General features: G+C 52.6%; 1 protein-coding gene across 3 annotated transcripts in view; it reads left to right on the forward strand.

Moving 5' to 3' along the window:
• AKT2 (AKT serine/threonine kinase 2) overlaps positions 1–13,805 on the forward strand; it is a 39,787-nt gene extending 25,982 nt beyond the window's left edge. For all 3 annotated transcript variants that reach the window (XM_072608217.1, XM_072608218.1, XM_072608220.1), the window contains exons 7-14: positions 1,036–1,101; positions 6,915–6,983; positions 7,422–7,544; positions 9,593–9,721; positions 9,878–10,092; positions 10,175–10,262; positions 10,566–10,668; positions 10,976–13,805. In XM_072608217.1, the coding sequence (XP_072464318.1) occupies positions 1,036–1,101; positions 6,915–6,983; positions 7,422–7,544; positions 9,593–9,721; positions 9,878–10,092; positions 10,175–10,262; positions 10,566–10,668; positions 10,976–11,055 (873 nt within the window). In that variant the 3' untranslated portion in view covers positions 11,056–13,805. The remainder of the gene's footprint in view (positions 1–1,035; positions 1,102–6,914; positions 6,984–7,421; positions 7,545–9,592; positions 9,722–9,877; positions 10,093–10,174; positions 10,263–10,565; positions 10,669–10,975) is intronic.
• The last annotated feature ends 3,863 nt before the right edge of the window (positions 13,806–17,668 follow it).

Raw genomic sequence — 17,668 nt, forward strand, 5'->3', positions numbered from 1 at the left:
TTCCTGACTCCAGGCATGACTCTATTGGCTGAGCCGCCAGACTGCCCACTGTAGATGCAGACATACTGCCCCCTCCTGGTTGTGCAGGTAGGCCAGCCTAGCAGATGTGTTTAGGCTCCATGTTAGATGGGAGCCCATGGCATCCCCTTGTGTGGGCCAGCCTGGAAGTACACTTGTACTCAGGCTGAAGGAAAGAAAACTAAGGCCCTGTGGAGGTCAAGGAGGGGGCATCCAGACAGATGCACATAGACAGAAGGACTGGGTGCCCTCTTATGGGGCAGAGGGCAGGGTTAGCTGGGCAGATGCAGGCCAATGGCACATTAGGTAGCCCCTTGTGGTTCCAAGGGAAGGACAACCCAGTGTGTGTCTTCATGTAGCAAGTTAGAAAGCCCATGCCAAGCAGGGGCCACAGAAAAGAGGACCTCTTGGGTGGTCAAGAGAAATACTGCTGTCTTCCCTGGGCAATTCCTGCTCCTAGGGCAACCAAGGCCAATGAGTGGCTTGGATTCTGTAGGCCTGAGTGGCAGGGGGTGGTGTCTGTCCTATTGAGGAGCAGGGGGCCGCAAGGCAGCCTAGGAGGGGCAGGCTGGGCCTGGTGGAGAAAAGGGAACAGGCAAACACTCCTGTGATGCTCAAGAGTGGGATTAGGTTGGCCGTTGCCCTGCTACCCAAAACTACCCCTATTCCTCTCACAGCCATCCTGGGAGGTGAGGAGCCCAGGTTATGACCCCCTCTGACAAAGCAAGCTCCTGAGGCCTCATCTAGTATGAGTTGGTTGAGGCTGAGGCTGGGTGCAAACAGCATGTAAGTCACTGCCTGCCCTGGATGGTTAGACTGGGAAGCTGTGAGGGTCCTGCCGAATTTGAGGATGCCTTGTTATGTATTAGCTGTGTAAGCACCTGGTGAATATGGGACTTCTCTGTAATGGGAGCAGGTGACTGCAACTGTCCCTGTCTGGGTAGTACCTACAGAAGGGGCCCAGACTGTAAGGCCAAGCCATTGATGTATTTCCAATGCCTGTCTGTCTGTCTCCAGGATGAAGTTGCCCACACAGTCACTGAGAGTCGAGTCCTCCAGAATACCAGGCACCCATTTCTCACAGTAAGTAGGTCAGGCCTGGCCATTTCAGGGCAGCCCAGTGCAAGCCCCAGGGAAGGGGCCTGGCTTTCTGGGCAGCAGCTTTCAGCACTGGATCCCTGGCTGGGACTCACCTCCTGGGCAGATGGGCCAAAGGAGGCCGCCCTGTTGGTGGGGCTCCAAAGGGCATCTCTTTTTCTATTGGTGCCATTTTTAATGTCACTGTCACTTCCCAGTAACCCAGAAGCACGTTGGCCAGGAGATGGGCTCACTCACTGCTTGTGGTCCTTCACTAGTCTGCTGAAGCAGGAAGCCCCTTGGACACTGCAGAGGAGAAAGGCCCATCCTTGGCAGCAGCATCTTCTGGTGCCTCTCCAGCCCTGGGTGTCATGCTTTCTGAGGCAGCTTGCACAGAAGTGTTTGGAAAAGCCAGAGGTTTTATCGCGATGACAAAGTAGCCCTTTGGGTGGCCAGCTCTTTAGGCAAGGCTGGCAGGACTTTTCCTCTTTTTGAGATCTTGAAGATCAGGTCTCCACATGTTAGAACTGTCACCTACAGAGACTTCTCTGGGTCTACTCCTGCTGACCTTTCCCACTTTGGTCACCTTCCTCCTGAGAGAACAGAGTGTCTGCCACGAGGCTCACAGAGCTCCACACTCAGAACTGCTGTCCCATCTGCTCCATCGTCTCCAGTGATGCTCTTGCTTGGTTGAGGTTCATGTGAGGGATCCTACAGATACCTTTCCCTTCACTGCCTTTGGTTCTTTTGTGGGGCAATGTTGCCCACAATCCTCCCAGCATCCGCCCCCGAACACTGCACACATGACTTTGCCTTCTAGCCCAGCCCTACCTTGTGTTTCTCTGTCTTAGTAAGGAGAGTCAGGGTTTGCTGACTATGGGTTTATAGACCCTTGGGGCCTCCTCTTTGTCTCTTGCTTTCTGAGGTTGTAGCTCCGTGCTGTGGATGGATGGATGTGAGTTTTCCTCCAATGGTAAAGATCACAGACCATCCCAATGTTCTTGCCTGTTTCCTGTCCTTGGTTCATGCCCTTCAGGTCTCCTTTGAATCTCCTGCATTCTGGGCAGCCCAGGGGCTGGTCACTTGCTATCTCTTGTGCTCTTACCTCCTTTTCTCATCTAGAGCCAGGGTCACCATTGATAATGGGCTACAGTCTGCTTAGACACCCCACCCCCAATTTGTTTCTTCACTGCCTTTTGAGTTACCTGCCATTTTGATTTCTTTGGAGATGGTGGTGTTCTGTTCTTCTAATGCTAGAGCATCACTAAGAGGACCTTAATGTTCAGGGAGCATCTTGGGGATCACTGAAGGCCCAGCACCTTCCTGGCCAGTCCTCTTCTCCCCATTCACTTTGGAGTCTGTCTGGGGTGCAAACTGTGGGTACCAACGGATGAGGTCCAAGGACCGCATCCTGCACAGTCCCTGTTCTCACCCAATTGCTTTTTCCTGTGTGCACTGTTGTATAGTCTCTGGAGTGACTGTGGGTCTCTAAAGTGGTTCTTTAGTCTTCTGGGGTTGGATGTAATCAATGCAATGTTATTTGCACCTGAACTTTACCACAATAGAGAATCCCTTGTGCATATGGATTCTGCCCAAGGTCTTCTCCTTGGCAGAAGGGATGCTTTTACTAGTATACATCTCCCTCCTTTGTGCATTTCTGCTTCTCTAGTACTGAGTGTTCCTTCTCTCACAGACTCTGAGCCCAGAGGAAGAGCAGACACAAACCTTGATTCTCAGGGCTGCTTCTTAACCACCTTAAGGCTGCCACCTCCTCATCTGAAGTTCTCCTGAGCTGGCGGCCCCTGCAGAGCGGGGTCCTTCCTCAAAGACTTTGGTGCTTGGCTTCTCCTCTTCCTCTGTTTGCCATTCCTTGCCCTCATATTGAGACTTCACCATACACAGATGTCTTCTCCAACAACCTTGCCTTCCCTTGCATCGAGTGCCCCAATCCCCATGACATGTTCTTCCCCTTCTGTACCTGGCACTGAGCAGAACCAGTCTGATTCTTCTCTGGCTCTTCCTGGTCCTTCCAGGCCGTCTTCAGATGGCCCCCGGATTTTCTCCAGTTCATCAGTCTCCTCTCATAAGATGGAGTGAAGGCCTGCCATAGCATGTGTGTGGCACCTTCCTGCCTGGATGTCCCATCAGTTACTCAGACATCTCATGCCCATCCCTGTCTCAGCCACTCCATACCATGTTCCCAGAGGCTTTGCCCTGGGCTCCCTGTCTCTCATTGATATCACCAGCTTTTATGGGTCACTTAGCTTTCTGAGTTGATTAAAGGCTCAAAGAGCAGCCCTGAATGCTTCACTTATCATCTCTATATTTGATAAATATCCAAAGATACACATTTAGTGGTTTCTGTCTGGTCTCCCTTGTCTGCCTTTCTGGAGTAATGGTACCATCTGTGATTTCCCTCTCCCCCCGCCCCTCTCCCCATCTTTAGTATCTTTTTTTTTTTTTAACTGAGCATTTCTTATCTCTCCCTCCCGCATCTCCCACCAATAGGATGATGAAAAACAAAGCCGTCTGACAGCTTCTGTTATGCCTGCACTGGCCGTGTCCACGGTATCTGCGGGCCTGTGACCCTGTCTGTCTGGGGCAGGGGCCGAGCGTGCCTCCTCCTCTGTCCTCTGCGCTCAGCTCTTACTCTCCTGATCAGTTCTCGGGGCCTTCTAGACTATTTTCTTTTGTCACATTGTTGTTGTCTAAGTGGCTCTCCCCGTTCTGCTTGCTTCAACCTGCATCAGGACCTTGAGGTCCTCTCAGATTCTCCATTATATTCATAAAACACCCTCTTTTCTAGCCACTGCTGACGAGTCTGATGCTGTTACAGGAAGGTCTACTATAAACATTTTTGTCCATGCAGCTCCTCTTCCTCTTTCTGAGATCTCTGTGGGATGAAGACCTGGTGGTGCTGTGACTGGATTGGAGGGCGTGGAAAACTCAGTAACAGCCACCCAGTCCTCAGCGTTATCAATCTGGTGGTGGTGAGCTGGTGCCCCAGAGATGCTTTCATTCAAATATCTCTGATATATGGTGATTAGAAGCTTTTTTTCATGGATTACTTCCTTTCAAAACTGCTTTGACCTTTCAGACAACTTCATAGTCAGAGATTTTGAAGAAACTGGGAGGATACTTTCTACTGGGACCAGTTGGGGAAAGCTTCCTGGAAAGCTAAGTAACCTTAGCTGAACCTCAAAGGAATGGGAAAATGTTAACTCTTTTTTTTTTTCATTTCTATCAATTACCCAACTTCTCCCTGCCCTTACCCACACCACTTGGGTGGTAGTCTGCCTCTTGTGATGGGGTGCCAGTGTGGATGGGAGCTCCAACTCCTGGCAATATTGAAAGCCTGGATGACCCGCAGACCAGAAGGGCTTCCTCTTGCACACTTTCCCACCTTCACCTGTGTCCACCTTTGTAGTGAGGTCACCAGGGACCAAAGTGTGCGTTGACTTGGCCTGGAGGATCTTCATTGAGACGGGATGCCCCCACCTCCCACAGGGTGATGTTTCTGGTTACCTCAGCAGACACCGTAGCCCCCACTCTATTCACACTTTCTTTCACTGATGTCCTCAGTGTGGTCTGAACTGACAGTGTCACTGTGAACATGGCTTGGTTTCTCTAAGATTGTGTCAAAAACCTAGAGCTGGTGGGCTGGACCCTTAGAGGTCATTGAGTCCAAGCCGTCAGTGATGATGGAGCCTTTGACCATTCCCTTGAGTGCTGATGCTTCTCTTAGTATGTCAGCTTATGATCCTAGGCCAGAGGATCACAGAGAGCCCGAAGTTAGACTCATGTCTCACTGGTCTCTAGAGCTGGGATGGGGTGGTCAGGCCCTGTTTGGTCCTGGCCTCAGCTTCCTGGGATCCTGCCATTGGCTCCTTCCTGTCCAGAGGAAATCTTTCATGCCTATCTGCTTCTTCACTCCCATGGTGGAGTGGAGGGGGCTGCATGGGCCTCTGCAACACCTTGTGGATTTCTGTGTTGCTAATGAGCCAGCCTGGCATCACCAGGATGACGCCTAGAAGGGCACAAGGAACTCAAGGTCTGGGTGCGTGTGTATTGAGGCTAAAGGACCATTTGACAAAGTAGAGGAAAATGACTTTGAAGGCCCTACCCCCACTGGCCCCCATGGCAGATGGCAGCTGTGGACATGGCATGGTGTTACAGGAGGCCTCAGGCTGAGAGCTTCGAGGATTTGACACCCAGCAAAGAGGCCACTCAGAAGAGCAGCTGACCTGGTGTCCCTCGCTGTGGACAACACAGGGAAGCCTCAGGCCTCAGGACACTGTGGGGCCTCCTTAGGTATATGTGGCTCCACTGGCCCCTCTAGGAGGAGAAGCACCTGGTCTGGTCCATGCCCCAGAGCGGAGCAGCTGGTTCAGTAGATTGGGGCATGTGACCATAGCTCCTGGGGACCTCCATGGTGCCATCTGAGGCATGGGGCCTCAGCTGTTGCTCTTTTATAGAAGAGCCTGTTGGTCACAGTGGAGTCACACTGGTCTTCAGTGCTTCCCTCTTGGGCATTTCTTGTCACAAAATTTCTTCATAGTGGTGGGTGTCTTTGGTCTGCCCCATCTCCAGCCTCAGTTCCTGATGTGAAACTCTTTGCTGATGGGACTATGCCCTTTGCCCTCTGCTCCTGCATGAGATGGTCAGGCCCTATTTGGCCCTGACCTTGATTTCCTGGACACCTGCCACTGGCCTCCACCTCTCCTGGTGTGTCTGTTCAGAGTGCTGGCAGACTTCACTGTCCCTGTTTGGGGAGCTGCAGGCTGGGCACACTTTCAAGTTTATGTTCCCCCAGGGCAAGCCTCTGCCCCTCCAGGCATACCCAGTGGTGGCCCTGATGTGGTCTTCTGACCTCATTCTAGCTCCCTTGGAAGGATCCTTCTTCCAGTATCCACCACATCTTTCTTTGTGCAATCTTGGCCTAGGGGAAAGAGCTCACTGTTGCTTCTCTTTGGTTTTCTTGGCCATTACTGGACCGGGCACCCTTTGGATCATTGCTAGAATGAACACAGGAGAGCTGAGGCCTCTTGTGTCCTTTGTGCCGCTGTCTTATCCCCTCCTTTTAACACTGGTGTTTTCCTGGTGTGAGTATATGCCAGCACAAGGGTATGCCCAGCTTGAGGAGAAATGAACTAGTGGGTAGCCCCAGGACCATGGAACAGCACAAAGGCCCTCCTCCCTGGCTCTCCAAGAGAGGGGCATCTATGGATTCTCTAGAAGCTGTGCACTGACTGGGTGCCTGTGGAGAGCTGAGTCAGGGGGAAGACCTCTGTGAGAGTCCTGAGAATTAAAAGAATCTCATTGGCTGAGAAAATCCATAGGGGCCACCCCTGCCCCACGGGCAATAACCCCTTTGGGGAGATCCCAATCCAATCAAGTGGTGAGGAGTGTTCACAGAGTGCCCTTACGCTGAGCAGCCCTTGGAAGTGGGTGATGTTGGTGTTACTGTGCCCAACTTACAGATACGGAAACTGAGAGTGATTGTCATGGCTGATATTGAACATCTTAAATGTTTGGTTTGCGAAGTGCTTTATATCTAATTATCTCATTTGAGAAGTTATGTGGCTGATCCAGGGTCATGAAGTTAGTAAGCATCTCTCTCCTCCCTCTCCCCTTTCCCCTCCTTCTCTCTTCTGTCTCTTTCTCTCCTTCCCTCCTTCCCTCTCTCTCCCTCTTTCTTCTCTCTCTGTCTCCTCTGTTTCTCTGTCTCCCTCCCTCTTCCCCTTCTTCTCTCTCCCTCTCCTCTCTCTCTTTCCTCTGTTTCTCTCTCTGTCTCTCTCTCTATCTCCCTCCCTTTCTAGGCACTAAAGTATGCCTTTCAGACGAACGACCGCCTCTGTTTTGTGATGGAATATGCCAACGGTGGGGAGGTAAGTAGTGGCATCTCTGGGTGATCATTTGACTTGGGAAAGGGATAAAGGAGCCTGTGGGCAGAGGGGTAGATGGGAGTTTAGAAGATAAAAGAGAACCAGAGTGAATGGGAGCAGGAATGGGAGTAGGTCACATCGCATCATGTCATGTCGCAAACCATTTCAGAAAAATGAAAACATGCTTCCTGCAGATCACCAGTGCTTCCCCTTCTCCATGCCCTTCTTCCCACATCCCCATGGCCTTGTAAGCTGGGAGCCCAGGTCCCCGCCTCACTGGGTAACCTGTGTCTCTGAACCCTAATACCTGGTTTTCCTGAAGCTGTATTTCTGGAGCTACGCCCAAGGGAGTGAGGGAGCAAACATGCATGTTTGTGTGCACAGGTGACTTGGGCCAGCACAGGCCCTGCTCACTCAGTCGGCCTCCTCTTCTACCACCAGCTCTTTTTCCACCTGTCAAGAGAGCGTGTCTTCACGGAGGACAGAGCCCGGTTCTATGGGGCCGAGATCGTCTCTGCCTTGGAGTACTTGCACTCCCGGGATGTGGTCTACCGAGACATCAAGGTGAGCCTGAGGAGTGCCCCCTCCTGCCCTCCGTGACTCTCCCACTTCTTCCCGTATTGCTGATTTGAAGGCCTGGAGCATCCTTGGTGCCCACGGCAAGGGCTGCCTGTGTGCCACTGCTGCCTCAACTGAGACTCCAGGAGAACCTCTTGAGATCCACAGATGTTTTTTTATTAGTATACACTGAATCAAATATACAGCTGTGATCATGGCATGGGTGGTGAGGTCACCAGTGGAGGCTGCATGACTCAGCCTGAACCAGAGGCACCTGCCTTCACAGGTACCTGTCCCTGCCCTGTTAGCTGTGGAGCGGGTGGGCTGGAGCCTTGCGCTTGGACTCAGGAAAATCTAAATTCAGATCCTGCCTCAGATACTGCTCTCTGGGTGACTTAGCTTCTCTGTACCTCAGTTTCCTCATCTGTACAGTGAAGAAGGTAGACCCAGTGACCTCTGAAGTCCCTTTCAACTCTAAATCTCCGGTCCATTGGTATAAGGTCATAGGACACTGGGGTAATATTTATTATCATTATCAGTACCTGCCATTTACGTAGAGCTTTGAAGTCCACAAAGCAGTGTGTCTACGTACTCTCCTTACAGTGCCATGAGGCAGAGGCTACAAGCAGGCCTGTTTCCATTTTACAGATGAGAGAGCTAAGCTCTAGTATCTGAGGTGACTTGCTCATTGTCTCATATGGGGATTTGAGCCCAAGTCTTCATGACTCCCAGTCCACCTCTCTCTGCTGATGCTGGGCAATCCCTCTGAGCACTGCTGTGTGTAGAGCACCATGTTGGACATGGGTGCTCGCACAGAGTTTGCGCCTGTGAGCCTAGCAATGGCCGTCTGCCCGACTTCCTGGAAGAGCTGGCAGCAAGGGAGGGTGATTCCCCCCTTGGGCGCTAGCCTCTGCCCTGTGCTCAGCTCAGCCCTGTCTGGACCAGCACTTCAGGCTGGAGGAGAATGTGGAGACTGTCCCCTCTGAGGTGTGTGTGGGGAAGGCTGGAGGTCATAGTTAGCCTGTGGAAGGCTTGGGCCCACATGGTGGCTGACTTCAAGTATTTGAAAGTCTCTTGCATGAAGAAGAATCCACTGTGTTCTGTTTGTCTCCAGAGGTCTGAAGAAGGCTTGTCTCCAGAGGAGCAGTGGGGTCATGTTAGGCTGGATGTTTGGGAACTGTCCCAGCATGGAGGGGACTGAGGAAAGCCTGTCAATAGAATGTGTCTCAGGGGAGGGGAGGGGCAGGAGGGAGTCCCTGGCCCAGCCATCCCTGCTCTACCAGTTGCTGGATGGCCAAAGGCAGGTCACTTAAGCTCTCTGGGCCAGAGAACTGGAGTGTAGCCAACAACAGGGATGGGGCATTGGTTCATCTGGAAGCATTCCTCCAGCCACACTGAGATGGGCCGCTGCTCCCACAAACGTTGGCTGCCTTGGAGGACTCTCAGTCTTGTCCTAGGGGGAGGGACCCCTCCTATGTCTGGCACCAGGGGCCAGGGTTGGCTGCTGTGTTGACCAAGGTCTTAGAGTAACAGAACATCAGAGCTGGAGAAGGTTGTAGAGAGTGTTGGATGAGCTCAACCTCATCACTATACAGCTAGGGAAACTGAGGCCCAGAGGCACATAGGACCCCACTGGCCTTCACTCCCACCCCTCTTCTTTTGGTGCCTCTACAGAGTAGGGTAGTGCAGCCAGGAGGCTGAAGTCACGAGTGTGAATCCTGCCCTCAACCTCAACTGGCTGTGTGACCCTGGCCAAGTCACTTGTCTTCTCTTGCCTCATCTATACAGAGAAGATAATGAAGCACCTCTCTGTGGGGTTTTGGGGATCACACAGGATCATGTAGAAGGTGCTTTGCCAACCTGAAAATGCTAGATAAAACTTACCCCTGTGTGGGTCCCTGAAAATGGCACAAGCAGCATGGCCTCAGGCTTCTCGCCTGGCCTTGACTGCCTCCAGTGCTCCTGAGCAGTGTGGCAGCTCTTCCTGGCTTTGCCCAGGGCCATCTCTAGGCTGCTGACCCCACCAGGCCCTCACATCCCTGCCTTCCTTCCAGCTGGAGAACCTCATGCTGGACAAAGATGGGCACATCAAGATCACCGACTTCGGCCTGTGCAAAGAGGGCATCAGCGATGGGGCCACCATGAAGACCTTCTGCGGCACCCCAGAGTACCTGGCCCCGGAGGTAGCCTGACAGCATGGGCCATGGGAGGCAGGGCGGGGCAGGAGTTTCAAGAGCAGGGCCCATCCCACTCCCCTCTGACCAGGGGCCCTGAATGCTCGAGGCTAGGGCTACAGGGAGACCTGATGGCCTCATCCTCTCCTCTCCTCTCTGCCTCAGGTGCTGGAGGACAATGACTATGGGCGGGCAGTGGACTGGTGGGGGCTAGGCGTGGTCATGTATGAGATGACGTGCGGCCGGCTGCCCTTCTACAACCAGGACCACGAGCGCCTCTTTGAGCTGATCCTCATGGAGGATATCCGCTTCCCCCGCACACTCAGCCCTGAGGCCAAGTCTTTGCTGGCCGGGCTCCTGAAGAAGGACCCCAAGCAGAGGTGAGGCACGGCCTGTCTGTGGGGGATGGGGGTGGGGACAGAGGGGAGCCGCCACACACTGAGGCTCTGCGTGTCCTTGCAGGCTGGGAGGGGGCCCCCGGGATGCTGGGGAGGTCATGGAGCACCGCTTCTTCTCCTCCATCAATTGGCACGATGTCTTGCAGAAGAAGGTAACTTTCCCAGAATTTCATGGGCTCCTGCTCTGACCTGGCCCCAGGTAGCAGCCCCTCTGCCACCTCTGTGGAGGGACTTGCCCCTTCCTCATCCCCCAGCTTCTCCTTTCCCAGGATGCTCTTGGGGAAGACCTTCACCTGCTTCTCATAAGAGGTCTTTGGTGCCCCCTCTGGGGGTCTGATCTCCAGAGGCCACTCCAGTGAACCAGGGATGAGGAGTCCCTTGGGAGAAGAGGGTGGGGGTGAACAAACAGGTGGTCCTGTGCTCTCTGGTGACCTTTTCCTCCCACTCTCCCCCAGCTCCTGCCCCCATTTAAGCCCCAGGTCACATCAGAGATTGACACACGGTACTTTGATGATGAATTCACAGCACAGTCCATCACCATCACCCCTCCAGACCGATGTAAGTAAGACTCCTTTCTCCTAGCAGCACAGAATAGTCAGGGCTCCTGGACCGCTCCTGGGAGGCTCAGAACAATCCCCAAGGGGGATAGGCTTTGTTAGGTCACAGAGGATCAAGGTTGGGGCCTCAGGCCCTGGGGCCCCCCTTCTCTGTGTTGCCCAGCTCCTCAAGCCTTTTCTCCTCTAGGAAATGCCTCTTTTTCCAGCTGCAGGCCCCTGGCCTTGGGGAGCTGGCAGCTTTTTGTCCTGGTCCTGGGCTCGCTGGAGGGGGCCGCCCTCCATCAGCAGCTTCTGTTGTCTTTTTGCAGATGACAGCATGGGCTCCCTTGAGCCTGACCAGCGCACCCATTTTCCACAGTTCTCTTACTCGGCCAGCATTCGGGAGTGACTTGACCATTGGAGCAGAACCCATGCAGGATGGACAGGCGGCTGCTGAGGCCACAGGCTGCCTCCCTTCTGGGTCACTTTGCCTCTGGTCCCATCCCCACCCTCACCCACATGCTTTTGTTCACCTCCCCAACCTTGCCTCTGAAGGATTTGGCCCTTCCTTTATCCCTCCTTGCCTGGCGCTCCCTTGCTAGCTTCCCCCTGACTGTGTCCCTGTGGCCCTGGGGGCTCTGATGGGGAGAGGCTGGAGGTACTGACTTGACCCAGGGAGACTATTTAACCAGGCCACATGCCCCCCAAGGTATTAAGGACTCAGTGAAACCCAGCTTGCTGCTGGCCTCATGGGCTGGACAACTCTCCCATTCCTAAGAGGAGCATTGAAGGCCTCCCAGGGCCCTCCCTGAACAGGAGGCTGCTGGGCTCCCAGGTCTCCTGTGCCGAGCTCTTTTCTCAAAGGTCGCATGGTGGATGTGGCCAGCCTTGTCCCTCTGACTGGGTACCGAGGTCTCTGCCGATCCTCAGAGGGAGCCCAGGATCCCTTCTTCCTCTACTGGCTCTGACTGGCTGGGCCTAGGGAGAGCAGCGGTGCTTTATCCTGGACTGTGTCAGCCGTCAGCCCCTCTCCTTAGGCCTTGACTTCATGTGCGAATCAGAATGCTCACACTGCCGCCCTTGCCAGCATTGGGCAGGCGCAGCTACTAAAGCAATAATGTCTCATACCCAAGCAGCCTTAAAGCCAGATGCCCCAGAGCCGATTGGTTCCTCCTCCGGCCTGCCTTCCTTTTGGCCCTCTGGCATTTCAGGAGCTTCCTGGGCTAGTGTAAGGGCAGGGTTCTAGGGGCTTGCAGACCCCTCCTTACCAGATGAGATTCACTAGGAGCGCCAGAGCCAGGGGGCGGCCCTGTTATCACCCCTGTTGGGGTCAGCTGTACACATCTCAGGCTGGCCAGAAAGGGAGCAAGCCCCTTTTTCTCTTAAGGAGATGCTGGCTATGGGGGCAAGCCTGGGTGAGCTTAGGTAGGACCCCAGAGCTGTGGCTCCCCTGTTGGGGCAGGGAGGTGTGGGGACCTGCCTTACCATGCATACAGGGAAGCAGGGGACAGCACTCTTGTCTCTCTGCCCCTTTTCTCCATCCTGGAGTCAGCCTCCTGTCCACTGTGGCACGTGGCTACCCCACTGGGAACTTGGGACCTTCTCTCCCAGTGCCTTATCTGGATAGCATGACAGCCTCCCCAGAGTGAAAGGTTAGGGCCAGGGAACATCAGGGATTGGAGGCCTGGGGGGACCTTGGCTTCTGTTTGCAGGGGAGGGGTGATGGAGGCTCTGCTAAGGTCTGTCATATCTTCCTCCCCCAGTTTTAGCCTGCTTTCTCTCAGTTTCTTCATCTCTTCCTCCAGGGACTTGTATGTGGTCCTGGGTATCTTCTGATCCTGTCAGCCCCAGGCCCCTGTCCCTATTCCTCAGCCTCCCCTAAAGCTGCTGGCTGGGCCAGGGCTTCCAATGATTGGGCTGACCCAGGGCGGGCCTCCTGGGTGTTCTCCCCTCAGCCCTCACTAAAGGCTTTGGGTCACAGCTATAAGCGAAGCCTGGGCCCAGAAGCTTTTTGTACAAGGTGGCTGCACCCCAAGTCCAGATCTGAGGCTAAAAGGGTCAGGTCAAGAAGGCGTTGTGAACTGAGGCCCCTGCTGTGGTTTAGGCTCGAGGGTACATTCACCACCCCCTACATTCCCAAGGACTGGGGTGGGGGGGGTTCAGAACTGTTACAGATTCCTTAATGCAACAGTGTTCAGTCCCCCAGCTCCCTGGGCAAGGGGGCGATGGGGGTCCCTGCTTTGCGTTAGGCTCTAGGGTACATTTACCACCCCCACATCCCCAAGGACTGGGGTAGGGGGTTCAGAACTGTTACAGATTTCTTAACACAACAGTGTTCATTCCCCCAGCTCCCTGGGCAAAGGGGCAATGGGGGAGTTAGGTCAAAGTTCTCGGTCCAGTGCTCTCTGACAGGGGTGCACATGGACTGGGCATCTGCTCATAGGGGCTAGAGCTGATCCCATTTCCCTTCCTGTATCTCCTGAGGCCTGTTGCCCATGCGATACCAGGACAGCCTTAAGATTAGAGAGGATGGGTTGGGGCCATGCTGCCACAGAGCTCGTTGGCAGCCCCAGAGTCTTGAGGGGTGGGTGCAGCCCTGCATCTCCCCCAGACGTTTCCTTCTGCTCATAACAGATTGATTCGGGGGGAATGTCACCGTCTTCTCCCAAACCCATCTGCCATGTTCTGGGGTTAGAAACAGGGAGGACCAAGTGAAAGCAGCTCATAGCAGCTGCAGCATCTCGGGCTTAGGGCCCGTGTGTGTGTATATACATATACATACATATATGTCTCTATGTTAGGAATGGGTCCTTCCCTAGGACCCTGAGGGTGGGCAGAGTAGGCCAGAGACATTAAGGGCTCCTCAAGGCTCAGGGCCTCTCTCCTGCCCCACCCAAGGACACCTCCCTGGAGCTGCTGGAGCTCATGGTGGGGGGGGGGGGGGCAGGGGGGTGCCTCCTGGCTGCCTCCTTGGGGGTGGGGGGGATGTTTTCAGTTTGGGGCCTAAGGTTTTCCTCACGATGCAGGGGAGGGGACTGGAGGCCAGGGATAGCAAAAGCTTTGTGTGGGGATTTTTTTTGTGTTTCTGTAAATCATTTTAGCTACTTTCTTTCTTTGAATTTATACGGTACCAACAATTAAAAAAAAATTTCTGACAAATTGAGCATGATTTGGTCTCAGCCCAGGCGGGGCCCCTGCCAGCTGACCCTTCTTGAACCCCTGAGGCACAAATTGGGAAGGCTTTGCTTGAGCCGATCCCTCAGGGGGCAGCTGCTCCAGAGTCTGACTGAGGAAGAGATTGAGGGCATCGAACTCTGCCAGCTCAAAGTGGCTGAGTATCAGGATGTGTTTATTCAGCAGACTTGCCAGTGCCAGGATTGGGGAGTGCAGGAGATACTGGAAGACCGGCTGGCAGGGCCCAGTGTCTGTGTTCAGAGGGTCTTGGGGGATGAAGGTGTCCACTGGCCCATGGAGTCGAGAGCTTCATGTGAGATGTGATGAGATGAGATGCTGGAGTTGGGTTTAAAGGCTAGTGCAGAATCATTTCAGAGAGGAAAGACATTCCAGGCATACGGGAATGGCACAACCCAATTCACAGAGGTAAGAAAGGCCAGTTTGGCCTGGGCTAAAGTGTGGTGCAGGGCCTCAAATGCCAGGCTGAGGAGTTAGCACTACAGATGAGCATAGTTCTCTACAATCCTCCATGGACAGATGGGGGAAGGAGGTTAGGGTAACAGAGTTTTGAAGGGATGCTGGAGGCCATCTCAGGCCTTTCTGTCCCCTTCTGCGATATCCTTGGCAGGTACCATTCAGCAGTTACTCTGAGGCATCGGGCAAGGGTTCAGGGAGCCTGCTGCCTTCCCAGATGGTGCAGTATTCTCTTATGGGACAGTTGTAGTTGGTAGAAAGTTTTTCCTGACTTCAGGCCTCAGTTTGCCTCTTGAGAGGAGGGGGCCATCCCCTCCCTGCCACATTTGAATCCGCAGTATTTTTCACGGTTCTCAGCACGTAGGGAAGCAATAACATAGGAGTTGTGTTTCTATAGTGCTTACTGGTGCTAAGTACTGTGCTGAGTACTTTTGATAAACACTTGACACAACAATGCTGCTTCCCATTTTATAATTGGAGAAATGAGGCAAATAAGTGACTTACCCAGGATCACATAGCTAGTAAGTGTCTGAGACCCTGAATTTGAACTTGGGTCTTCCTGACTTCAAGCCCCCCCCTCTACACTGCCCCACCTAGCTGTCTTAATAACACTTCGAGGCTTCTTGCCTAGATGCTAAACCCGTTAGGCTCAGTTCAGCTCAAATCAATCCCATTTGCTTTCTTTGGTTCTGTAACATAGTGACTTAATCCACTCAAATCCCTGAATCTTTTCAGACAAATTGCTGTCTTACTATTGCCTCCCCCATCGTATACTTGGGAAGTTTGCTTTTTGAACCAATGTGTGACTTTACATTGACGTTTACTGAATTTCCCTGTGTTTGATTTTGGCCAACATTCTAACCTGTCAAGATCTCCGGACCCTGACCGCTGCTACACAGTGTGTTTGCTTTCCCAACCCAGCAGACAGAAGCATTGTACTCAGACCTTTATCCAAATCACTTATCGGAACATTATAAGAATGTTTCTGAGCATGAGGCCAAGCCAATTTCTGGGGCACTCTACTAAACACGAAGCCGTTGGATGGCATGATGCCGAGATCCAGTCACCTATGAACACCAGATTTCAGCCTTCTCATTAGCTTCCCCCAATCTGAAACTCCTCTTTCCAAGAGAAAACAGGCCCAGAAGAGGGGCAAAGTAGTTGAGCCTTCTCACTGCAGGCCATCATCCCAGATCATCCAGTCAGAACAGAGATCTGGTCCTGGACCTTCTTCTTTGGAACTGGCCTGTCTGGCTCCCAACCAGATCCCTAGGGCCGGTGGGGGTGGGGGTGGGGGGCACATACACCTAGAGCTATGAAGCTGGAGTTTGAGGATCTGAGCTGAATCCCAGTTGTGTGACGCTGGGCAAGTCACAGCTTAGAGAGGTAGTCTCAATTCTTCAAAATGAGGGCGTTGGAGCACATGGACCACCCAAGGCCACTTCCAGATCTGAATCCTACAACCCCAAAGAGAAAGAGGCTTGGGCTAATCCCAGACCGATAGGGACTGAGCACTTGTTCTGTATCGTTCTAGTCGAGTGCAAAGACTTGGGATCATGGAGACCTGGCTCTGAATGCAAGAACTCCCATCTTGGCCTCTTTCCTGTACACAGAAGGAATTTCCAAATATTTGCTCAGTCTCCCTCCCAAGAGTTTTGTATACCTTCAATTGGTGGGCCCTATTCCTCTTAGGATTTCTACCTGGAGGTGGCCTTTCTGCCAGTCCCAGCTGTTGTTTCTTAGGAGAGAGGCCTTGGGAAGGAAATGTTTGGAGAGACACTCAAGTAGGTCTCTGGAGCCTTCTTCTACTTCTGGCCCTTCCTGAACCCCCTCCTTGCCCCCAGCTGGGAGCATCATCACTCTCCTAAATTTATTAAACCCCTACTGTGTGCCAAGCACCATACCAGGTGCTGGGGAGACATTAACTGGTCTCTGCCCTCAAATAGCTTTATTTCTACGGAAGGAGACATGCATATTTAGGCATATGTAGACTAACTACAAAATAAAACAAGGCAGTAAGAGACTACAAGAGTTACAAGGACACCAGCAGCTGGAGGGTCAGGGAACTCTTCTGGGCGTGAAGGAAGAGAAGAAATCTGTGCTGCAGGGGGAGGGCAGGAGAAAATTCCAGAAACCCAGGAGGATCAATACAAGAGCAGCAGGGGTGCCCGTGGGGCTGGAGAGATCTGGGAAGGGTGGGCATGAGGAACCATGCTGACAAGGTAGGCTGGGGCCAGGGGGTGAAGTACTTTAAACAGAGGGGCCACTGGTTTATTTGGCAAGGGAGTGACTCGGTCAGATCTGCACATATGGAACACCCTTTTGGCAGCTCCCTGGAAGCAATCAGTGTAGAGAGGGGAGGCTGGCAAACCCAATGAGCCACTGGAATACTCATTGTGAGCAGAGCCAAGGACCTGAACTGTGAGCAGAGAACATAGCTACTCATTTCTCTGTATTTGCTCAAGAAAAGGGACCATGTGACTTGTCTTCACATTCCCAAGGGGTCACTTAACCTTCATTTTACAGTTGAATCTGAGACATAAGAGTTTGCAGGTACATCAAAGATAAAACCCTAAGCTCGAGTCAGAAGTGGAATGAGGACTAGGCATCTCCTTATCTCCAGTGCTTTACACTTTCCTTCACAATGGGATCCAGCTGGAGTGCATAGACTCGAAGTCAGGAAGACCCGAGTTCAAATCTTGCCTCAGATACTAGCTATGTGACTCTGGTCAAGTCATTGAACTTATCTGCCTCAGTTTCCTCATTTGTAAAATGAAGAAAATAATGGCACTTATCTCCCAGAACTGTTGTGAGGCTAAAATGAAATTGTGTTTGGAAAACGCTTAAAAGGATATATAAATAAGTAGTTGTCCAGTTTTGTCCGTGTGACCTTGTTTTGAGGTTTCGTGGCAAAGATACCTGGCACAGTAAAGAGAATGCTGGGCCTGGAATCAGGAAGACTGGTCTTCTGAAATTCAAATCTGACCTCAGACACTTACTAGCAGTGTGACCCTAGGCAAGTTGCTTGACGCTGTTTGCCTCAGTTTCTTCATCTGTAAAATGAGCTGGAGAAGGAAACAGCAAGGAAACTGCTGCATCTTTGCCAAGAAAACCTCAAATGGGGTCATGGAAGAGTTGGGTACGACTGAAAAACGACTCAACAATAGCAAAAATGGCATTTTACAGATAAGAAAACAGGCAAACAGGATGAAGTGACTTGCCCAGGGTGTACCGAGGATCTGAGGCTGGATTTGAAGTCACTACTGACTCCAGGACCAGTGCTCTGTGCACTATGGCGCCACCTAGCTGCCCTATTTAATACAAATAAACTTTAAATTCTAGCTAGAGGTCTGGCCATTGTGTTGTGTTAGTCC

Source organism: Notamacropus eugenii, chromosome 5 (genome assembly GCF_028372415.1).
Source record: "Notamacropus eugenii isolate mMacEug1 chromosome 5, mMacEug1.pri_v2, whole genome shotgun sequence".
In the NCBI taxonomy this organism is placed as follows: domain Eukaryota; kingdom Metazoa; phylum Chordata; class Mammalia; order Diprotodontia; family Macropodidae; genus Notamacropus; species Notamacropus eugenii.